Source organism: Manihot esculenta, chromosome 18 (genome assembly GCF_001659605.2).
Source record: "Manihot esculenta cultivar AM560-2 chromosome 18, M.esculenta_v8, whole genome shotgun sequence".
Classification (NCBI taxonomy): domain Eukaryota; kingdom Viridiplantae; phylum Streptophyta; class Magnoliopsida; order Malpighiales; family Euphorbiaceae; genus Manihot; species Manihot esculenta.
In genome coordinates, this window is record NC_035178.2 from 23,503,449 (window position 1) to 23,514,288 (window position 10,840).

A 10,840-nucleotide genomic window follows, 5' to 3' on the forward strand; every position below is an offset into this window, starting at 1 on the left:
ACTCATCTATGCGGCCAGACTTTTCTAGGCACGACTAGACCAACGAGGGAGCAACTTATCATGCAACCAAACAATCCACAACTAAGCTCCTTTTGTATACATAGCTAATGTCCATAAATTAGTTTAGCAAATTGATGGATTAGTTCTAAACTTTATGAACATTATTAAGTACTATGAATTTATTCTAACTTTCAACTTTATAAACATTGTTAAGTATTCGTGAGTATAAATATGAATTATAATGATTATGAAATATTCGTGCGTATATATATGAATTATAATGATTATGAATGACGTTTGATTTATATTGAATATGTATCTTAGTTGTAAATTAGTTAAATTATACAGGAAATATTTAAATAAAAGCAGAAAATTATTTTGTTAACGATAATAAATATTATTGAAAATATAAAGAATTTTGCGATCATTTTCAACGGATTAGCGACGGATTTGATAAAATAATTTTAATATTTTTAATAGATTTGAGACGACTTTTGTTAAAATAGTCTTAATAGTGCTGATGGATTTCCTCGCTAGTTATTTTTGACATGGATTTAGCGATGAACAAAGTTTGTCGCCAATATTTCTTACAAAATAATCTGTCAATAATTTCTGATTGAGTTCAGATCCGTCGGAAATCCGTTGCAAATATTTTCGACGTATTGCAAGTCCATTGGAAAAAATTAGCAATATGACTTTAAACGATGGATCTGAGTCGATATGACTTTAAACGATGGATCTGAGTCCGTCGGCAATCTGTCACTGAAAGTATCAGCGACGGATTTCAGACCACAGCGACAAAATGCTTCGTCGCTGATAGTCTTTTTTTGTAGTGTAAATAACACTAATATAATATGTACACCAATTTAAAATTTATCAAAATTATTTTAAGAGTTAGCTACGATTACGAAAAAAATCAAAATATTGATATAAAATTGAAAGTTTTGTCTATAATCTTGACTAAACTTAAAGAATTATGGAGAATAAGGATAATAAAGCCTGTGTATATCATTTGGATGGTGCAAAATGGAGATTTTTTTTTAGACAAATTGTAGTTGATGGGGTTGAGGTTATTAAATGTTTATATTGGTATTGACCGGAATAAGTGGTCCACTTAGCAACTGGAAAAAGTGCCTTCCAAATCCTATAGCAACAAGTATTAAAGTAGTTTGACACGAAGTGAGAAATTATAGAATTATGAAGAACTAGGATAATGAAATTATATGGAAGCTAACATCTACAGGTAAGTACACTATAGCAAGTGCTTGAAAGGCAATTAGAACATCTAGTAATAGAGTAACTTGGTACAAGCTTATTTAAGGAAGATTTTTTCTCTTGAGACATAGTTTTATTCCCTGGCTTGCTCTGCAAAATAAGCTTGTTGTTAAATGCAGACTAAAGAAGTAAAACTTGTACAGGATGAACAGTGCCCTTTTTTATTATAATGCACAGGAATACAAACTATTTGTTTTTTAATGTACCTTCTCTAGTAGGGTTTGAAGGGTTATATTGCAAAAATGTGTCATTTTTAGAGTTGAGTTGGGTTGGGTTGGAGGAGGAAAATGAGCTAGTTTACAAGGAAAACTAGTGGTAAAAGTGGGTTAGTAGCTTGTAAAAGAATGACGTGTAGTGCCACTAATTTATCATTTGAATGGAGCAAAGGAGTTTTTTTTTTTAACAAATTGTAGTTGATGGGGTTGAGGTTATTAAATGTTCATACTGGTATTGACTGGAACAAGTGGTTCAGCAACTAGAACAAGTGGTCTAGCAACTGGAACAAGTGCCTACCAAATCCTATAGATGCAAGTATTGAAGTAGTTTGACAGGAAGTGAGAAATTATAAAATTATGGAGAACTAGAATAATGAAATTATATGGAAGCTAACATCTACAGGTCAGTACACCATAGCAAGTGCTTGAAAGGCAATTAGAACATCTAGTAGTAGAGTAACTTAATACAAGCTTATTTAAGGAAGATTTTTTATCTTGAGACAGTTTTATTCCGTGGCTTGCTCTGCAAAATAAGCTTGTTGTTAAATGCAGATTAAAGAAATAAAACTTGTAGATGATGAACAATGCCCTTTTTATCATAATGCACAGGAATCTGCAGAGTATTTGTTTTTTAATGTACCTTCTCTAGTAAAATTTGAAAGGTTATGTTGCAAAAATATACCATTTTTAGAGTTTGGTCGGGTTGAAGGAGAAAACTGAGCTAGTTTACAAGGAAAACTAGTAGTAAAAGTGAGTTGGTAGCTTGTAGAAGAATGACATTTAATGCCACTATTTATATCATTTGGATGGAGCGAAATGGATTTTTTTTTATAAACAAATTGTAGGTGATGGGGTTGAGGTTATTAAATGTTCATACTGGTATTGACTAGAACAAGTCGTCCAGCAACTGAGCTATGGGTTGAATTACTTTTAGGCTTAGTTGTTGCTATATGTGGGATGATGGAGATGTTGGTTTGCTTCCTTGGGGATGCTTTGATGTAGCAGAGCTATAATACAGTTTGGGGTGGCTGCTGTAGGTGATAGGTGTGTATTTCAGTTAATATTAATGACTTTGTTTGTTGGGAGTGTCTGCATTTTTTTTTTTCAAGGTTGGGGTGTGCAATGGATTTGCTCTTGTATCGCACAAAATTGCTACTTAAAAATAGTTGCTGCTGCAGATTTGCTCTGATGTGATCTGTAGATGTTGATTCATTATTGGTATTGTTGGGTGGTGCAAAATAGAATTGTTATTGTGCTGCAAAAAATGGATGCTGCAGCAGATTGCCTTTGTTGTAGTGTTTGGATATTGGTTCATTACTGCTATGGTTTGTACTTGTGCTAAATATGTTGGTTTTAGCAGCTGAATTGAGTAGGCAATGTTAATTGTAATTGGGGTTGATTACTGCGTTATGAATATCAAATTATTTAAAAGTAACCTAAAAATAAAAATAAAAATCATCAAAATACATTTTCGTGAATACACGGAAGTTTGTTTGCTCAATTAGACTTAATTGCAATAAAAATTAAAATGTAGTAATTTAATTTTAATAAATTGATCATTCACGACTAGAATAGAAACCACCAACTTATTTAGTGACTATTGTTGCAATTACAAACAGAATCGCTCCATTTGGAATAAAACATTTCATAAAAGTTCAATTCAAATTATTTTTCTTTGTAATAGTTTTCTTTTTTAGTATGAAAGAATACAATTTTTTTTACCCAAAACAAATTTCATAAAGTTGAAGCTTGTATGTTTTTGAAAAAATAATTGGGTGTATTTCATTTGACCATCCGCATTACAAACAGAATACATTAAGAATACATTATTTTCTAAACAATAAGGGGCCAACGATTACGTGATGCTATTAGACAACATGAATTGGCCAACAATAAGAAGGTTACATTAGTTCTAGACATCAGAAAACTAGACTTCCTACCAATAAAGAAGTTACGGTAACTGTGAGATTGTCATCAAGCTTGGTACTTATGGGCAGTGATTCAACCAAGGCAGAAGCAAGCGAGATTACTAAGAAACCAAATGCCATTTCCCAACTTTCCCGAACATATCCAAATGACGCAAAATAATGCATGAACCTATCACAGATTTTACATCACTAATAAAAACCAATGCAGTTTGTGGAGCTTCAATCCATCAACAACATCAACAAAAGATGAATGTGAGATGAGAAAAAACTTACAAAAGAGATGCTAAAAAACCAGCCAGTGCCATTGAGATGCTTCCAGCTATGGACTTATCCCTGTTGTAAGGGATTTTCCAACTGCCAAATCGCCTCCCTACGATGTCTGCAAACCCTGAAACCAACCAGAAGGAAGTTTCACAGCTACAGAACAAAATGAGGGTCAAACACATCGCTTTTGCATTGAAAATTTCACACAGGAGATTCTATTCAATTACCATCTCCAGCACACAAGTTGCATATTGCTGCAATTGCAATAGGGGATGTCCTCCAATAGATTGCACAAGCTAAAGTAACAGTTAAAGCATAGTAGAGTGGTCCCTTAAGAAGTTCCCTGATGTGCAGAGAAGTTAAGAACAGATTGCCTGATTTATAGAGAGGCTAAGAACAAATTAAGCCACAGAAAAATCAACAATTGCTTGTTTCACACTTTGCTCAGACAACTTCATCTAATGAAGTAAAGTCACTTTTAAAATATTAGCACCCAAGTAAAATAAAATAAATAAATAAATCTAGTAGCTAGAAAATTACCAGTTCCCTTTTTAATACATGTCATATATAATCATTAAAAAACCAAACAAATTTGGATTTCATCAGAGAAAATAAGCTCTTTGGCCACCGCAAAGACCGAGAAGAAAGCCACAATGAAATGTGAAGACTTGTTATATTTCAAAATTGTACAAAGAAACCTAAATAAATTTTATGACAATAGTTTTAACCTGTGGTCCCCAAATCTGCTCATTGATTTCACTGTGGCTTCATCTTTCCATATGCCTAAACCCAAGATAAGCATTCGGAATATGTTGACCCCAGGAGTAAGAGATGCCAAAATTGCTCCACGACGTCCTGAACTGCAATGTTTAGGAATACATATTTCATCAAACGTATATGTAGTAAATTATGCAAAGCTCCATCAGTCATGATACGTACCTGAACAACGGCCAGCAAAGCATGAAAACTAGCCCAATGCTTATATGAACAAGCTTCCTATTCAATTTCTAAACAGGAAAAGGTAGAGTATAAGCAAATTATGAGACAGAAGAAGAGGGAGTTACACATAGTAAAATATTAGGAGAAAACTAAATTATTTTGATCCCATTTCAACAGACTAGTTCAACTTACAAATAAAATATCGTCATATGAAGTAAAAACAAATAAATAACATTAAATGCAAGTTACAGTGATAGTGCTGCTTTGGATTGTGTGGTAATCCAATATTATCAAGGCGAGAGGTAAAGCGATGCCTTTTTGAAGTGAGGCATCATACTTATATATACATATATATATATATATATATAAAATTTATAAATATAGATGTATACACATATCGCCTTAGGTGAGAGGCAAGGCGATGCCTTTTCGATGTGAGGTTCCATACTTACATATATATACATATATAAGTGTATATATGTATATATATACATGTATAATGTATAGATATAGATATATACATTATGTATAGATATTGTATTAATTCCTCCTTAATTAGTTAATTAGTTAAAATAATGCTAAGGATATATATTTCTAGTTAGTTAGCTGAATTATAGGCATAATTATATATAAATATGTAATCTTTTTAATATTGAAATATACTTGGATATTGAAAATCAACTATGTAGATATTACATTATTCCTTTCCTAATTAGTTAAGATATATATATATATATCCCTAAAATTATAGGCAACGCCTCGTGCCCCGAGCTAGACATGGAAAGGCACTAGCCTCTTGCAAGAGGCCACACCTCATCAAGTCGACGTGAGGCTGCCTTGCCCAGCACCTTTAATAACACTGAATACTTCTATCCTAAACATGATGCATGTGGAACCCATTTGATTTCCCTGTAACTTTTTGTTTTCTAGTTAATTTTGTTTACAAATGAAACTCGGGTAGAAGATTAATTCTCAGGATATAGCCTCTCCACAGAGTAGGGATAAGATGAAGATCCCTATATTAACCATTCCCACATCTCACAAATATGGGATGCTTCATGTACCTGGTCAACTTATTTTTTAGAAGGTTAATTCTACAGGCAGAGCAGTGGAGTGATTCAGAGAACAAGTGGACTACAAAAGTCAAAGCATGTAAGTTTCTCATCGTTGCTTCTAGATATCCACCAGACGAAAACTCCCAATTACTTTTGGATTTGTTGAATTTTAACAGATCTTCCTTGTTTTGAAGAATGATCTTCCTTCTTATTGGTGGTTAACCAAAATTACATACAAGAACAAAATTCCAAGTCGTGTATAAAAACATATCCGTCGTTCTTGGTTCTTAGTTTCAATAAATGAAGAACAAATTAAAACTAATTTCAAAACTGATAGGAAAATAACCTGGTCGACCCCATGCTTGGCTGTTTCTTTCCACAGTTGAAGAAGCGCGAAAATGATGCTGGCCGATGTAAAGGCGGCACAAACATCGGACATGAGGGGGTTATCCAAGAGCATAGTGGCCAACGCCGCCGGCGACTTAGGCGTTTAGTAAGTGTTTTAGCTGTGGATGATTTATTGATATTGCTACAGCTGTGTGCCTTACATTAAGAGTTTGTCTGTTTCTACAGCCTACTTACCTAATTCTCAGCAGACTAATTTTATTTATTGATTTAGTCAAAAAAGTAAAAAGACTAAGCCAATTAATTCTCTCTTCACTTATGCAACAAAGCAAAGCAGCCAAAGGCGGAGAGGGAAAAGACATTTACTTGGTCGAAGATGCGTCGTTTTGCTGTTTCTTGCCAGATGCGGAGTAGCGAGAGAGCAATAGCAGCGGACAAACCAGTAGCACAGATATCGGAGACCACAGGATTTTGATGAAGCATCGCGACCGCCGATGACCTTAGATCCCAGTGTCTATACCTCTGAGCTTTTAGGAGTGTGGTAGTATTGGGGATTGGGCTGTGACGCGGAGAAAGATCCAATCGGGCAGACCAAGGCGGAGGACGGTAGTTTAGGTGGTAAGAGCAGAATAGCTGTACTTGTGTTGCCATTTTGGTTTTGCTTTAATTTCAAACGGCTAAAACTTCGGAGGATGAGGCAACACAAGACTTCATTTGAAAATGACTTTACTATTCATTAAATTTAAGGGCAACTAAGAAAAGTGCATACACATGGCAATATTAATCAGGGGTGTAAATGGATAGAGTAACCGTTAATATTAAATTATTTAAATTATATTAATAATATTTAAATTTATTTTAAATTTTATTAAAATTTAATTTAAATTATTTAAATTTATTCTAAAATAAATTCTGATTTACATTAATAATATCTAAATTCATTTGAAATCTCTGAATTTATTTTAAACTCAATTATTATTATTCTAATTAAATCTTAACTCATTAAGTCTTATATATTTTAATTAATAATTATATAAAAAATATTTTTCATTAATAATTTTCATTTAAAAAATTTAATATTTTTAAAAAATATTTTAATTTAAATTTTTAAATAAAAATATATAAAAAAATTATAAATATTATTGTAAAATATATTTTTTATATTAAATTAATTATTTATATAAAACGGATTCGGATAGTGGATATCTATATATAAAATTCGAATATGATCCAAACAGTATTATTTTTTAAATTCGAATACATCTCAAATTCGATTATAACTATACAAATTCGTTTTATTAGAATTCAGTCGGATTGGGTATCCAAAAATATCTGATAGTTGTTATTTCTATTACCATTTTAAGATTAAATATATATTTACATTCTTAATTTTATTAAAAAAAATTATTATTCTAAAATTTAAAATCCCATCTTAATACACCTAAATTATTTGTTTTTTAGAAATGGCTAAATTATTTTAAAATATAATTAAAATAATTTTATAATCTTAATATGAAATAATACGGATTACAATTGCAAGACTCAAAATTATGGCATAATTTTGCCACTAGCAGTCAATAATCCAATAATAATAAGGGTTATTAGACTAAAATGTAAAAACTTTACTTTTAATTATCGAGTATAATTTAAATTTTTAATTTTAAATGATAAAACTCAAAATTTTAAATTTATTGTAACTGTAATTAATTTTAAAAATAATTTATTTAATTAAACATAAAAATCTAAATATTTATTTCATTATGATTATAATCAAAATTATAATTAATTCTTAAAATACTTTAAATGGTTTTTAATTCTTAAAATAACTTTAAATGGTTTTTAATTAGTGATTATGGTTAACTAATAAAATTATAATAATTTTAACAATTTCAAATTAGTGTATATAATTATATTTATTTATTTATATTAATAAAATATAATTTCATAGATATCAAATTGGAACCAGTTTGATCAATTTTTATTTTTTGAAATTTTAGAATAAAAATTCTTCTTTTAAAAATCATTTAAATAGAATAAGAGTAAAATATTTTAGCTTATTAAATTTTTAGAATGCTAAATTAGACATCTAATTTTAGATACAGTTTAAATTTAGGTGTATAATTTCTATCTGCATGTATATTTAGCTAACTACTTTTAGTCTATAAGTTTAACTGATTTCAATCTGTACGAATTTGAGTGTTATAATGGCTAATATATTCAAAATTTATTACCGTTCAACTAGCTCTGTAGCTAAGAGAAATATTTTTCAGTCACCTATTTAGAATATCAATTTTCTTCATAAATGTGTAATAAAAGGACTGATTTTCTAAAAGCATAAAAACTTTTGTGTTAAAAGCTTTTGTGTTAAAAGCCTTTCATTCAAACTTCTAATCTTAGTTGGCAAATCTTCTCTCTCATCTTAATAGCATTCTCTTGTAATTGCTAAGAGTTATTAAGAGTGTTTCTTTCTGAATAAAAGCTTATATAAGATTGATGAAGTGTGTGTGTTCACTTGATAGAGGTTTTAAGCAGCTTTTAAAGTCTAGGTAGAAGTTTAAAGGATGAATCGAACTTGTAAAGATCTAGAAAGCATGTTGTTGTATGTAAGGCTATTCTCTTTGTAACGACCCGAAAATCGGACCGCTACCGGCGCTAGGATCCAGATCGGCTTAAGGCCGCCGGGACCCGTAGCAAGCCTGACCTATAACCTGTAAACCTGTATAATCCCATACATGATCAACAACATACATAAAAATTAAAACTTTTCTTTCCATATACATCAACCAAACTCAACCTGTGCATAACATAAACATAACATTGATCCCTCTGTGGGATCTCATCAGTGCCCCCAAATGGGTGACATAACATATGCTGAGTTGGTTTGCATAAATGACATAAAATAACCAAGATCATGTATAAAAAGGGATACAACATTCTATGGTCAAGCACACCTCTAACATCCATATACATCATTACATAACTATACTATACTTTTACATTACATCGTTCTACGATTTGTCATGTCCACACTCTATCTATTACATACACAAGCTTTACTCTAACCGACCTCCTCTTCTATCCTGTACCTGCAAGCCCGGGGGTAAAATGGAGAGGGGTGAGCTAAAAGCCCAGTGAGTAGAACTATAAAACATATTAACACTATGCTCCAATGAAATGCATCATAACACAGAAAATTCACATAAGAGTTGGGTGAACTTGTCACCAATTAGTCCAAGCTAACTCTGTGCCAGGCCGTAGCATGGGGTCCTGGTCTTCCTGTCATACATACATTACTTACCATTGTCCCAGGGCCCCCTCTGGGCTCCTGGTCTTCGAGTCCCATAACCGTGCCAGGCCGTAGAATGGGGTCCTGGTCTTTCCTTACTCTGTGCCAGGCCGTAGAATGGGGTCCTGGTCTTCCTGTCATGGACTAATTGGGTCATCCAACATTCACCCACATCAACAACAATCGATGCAATACGACATATTCGTGAACACTAATGCAATCATCCTATTGCATAATCATGATGCATGAAACATGATAAAACATTTAATTTAAAAGATTAAGTTTAGTTCCACTCACCTCTGGCTGACTCTGACAGCACCGAAGCAACTGAACTCACTGCTGGGGTCCTCGGTTCCTCGGGTCCGAACCTACACAGGTGGACTCAAATGAGGGGACCAAACATACCTGAACATAACTATAAACTACTCCCCAAAAACTCCCTAAAACATCATGAAACAACCATAGAAAAACATGCAAAGGAGGCCTGGACAGGGCACTTTCGGCGGCAGGTTCGGCGGCCGAAAGTCCCTCCAGAGCCGAAAGTCAGGCAGGTTCGGCGGCACCTTCGGCGGCCGAAACTCCCAGACAGAGACGAAACTCATGCATGTTCGGCAGCACTTTCGGCTGCCGAAACTGCCAGACAGAGACGAAAGTCTCCTTTCGGGGGCAAGCTTCGACAGCCGAAAGGCTGCCTCCCCAGCCATGTTCGGCGGTCGAAAGTCCTTCGGCTGCCGAACCTGATTTCTGCCAAAGGGCAGAAACTTGGCTCCCTTTGCTCATTTCGCCTCCAAACCTTCCAAACATGCATCAAACCTATTCTACAACACACAAACACAAGCATACATGTTCCTAGGGGTCTCAAACCATCATAAACCCCATCTACAACACATCAAGAAACTCACATTGTTCAAGAACACACATTATACCCATAAACATAACCATAACCTAAACATGCATTCTAACCCATAGATCTACTTAAAACTTACTTAAAACATGCAATGAGCTTAAGATCGGCTCTTACCTCTTGAAGATCGAGAGAGAGATGACCTAAACTCGAAGTTGGGAGAGCTTGAGTTCTTGAACCTCCAAGCTCCAAAACTTTGCTCAAATGCTCAAATCTTCAAAATAAAGTTAAAACAAATGAAAATCTTGAAAGATCTAGAGGAAAGACGCCAAAGATGGGTGAGGGACGGCGGAGACTCACCTTGGCCGAAAATGGGAAGAAAGCTCGCCCGTTTTCGGCTAAGGGACCCTTTTATAGTGGCTGGCCAGACCACGTTCGGGGGCCGAATGTGCCTCCGCATGCATGCCATGTTCGGCGGCCGAACCTGGACTTCCCTCACTTATGCTTTCGGGGGCCTAAAGCACACCCGAAACGCATGCATGTTCGGCGGCCGAACCTGAGTTTTCCTCCAATGCTATTTTCATGCAAAAACTCATTTTCTTTCATGCTTAAAACATAAAACACATTAAAACATTTTATGAAAACATGGTTTTACCCTTCTAGAGGCTTCCGACATCCGAGATTCCACC

General features: G+C 33.7%; 1 protein-coding gene and 1 long non-coding RNA gene across 3 annotated transcripts; one reads left to right on the forward strand and one right to left on the reverse strand.

Moving 5' to 3' along the window:
* Positions 1–3,246: 3,246 nt before the first annotated feature.
* Positions 3,247–6,752, reverse strand: LOC110605789 (farnesol kinase, chloroplastic). Of its 2 annotated transcripts, none has more exons than XM_021744425.2 (6): positions 6,388–6,752; positions 4,622–4,689; positions 4,411–4,542; positions 3,910–4,025; positions 3,692–3,806; positions 3,247–3,587 (listed from the first exon to the last, which is right to left on the reverse strand). In XM_021744425.2, the coding sequence occupies exons 1-6, from the start codon at positions 6,670–6,672 to the stop codon at positions 3,410–3,412; spliced, it is 894 nt and encodes a 297-aa protein (XP_021600117.1). In that variant the 5' UTR covers positions 6,673–6,752; the 3' UTR covers positions 3,247–3,409. The 2 variants fall into 2 exon arrangements, with proteins under 2 accessions (XP_021600117.1, XP_021600120.1); XM_021744428.2 differs by lacking the exon at positions 6,388–6,752 and adding an exon at positions 6,023–6,156.
* LOC122722348 lies at positions 6,033–6,449 on the forward strand. The gene is made up of 2 exons (XR_006349315.1): positions 6,033–6,169; positions 6,351–6,449. It is a non-coding gene; the product is annotated as an uncharacterized LOC122722348 (long non-coding RNA).
* Positions 6,753–10,840: the final 4,088 nt, after the last annotated feature.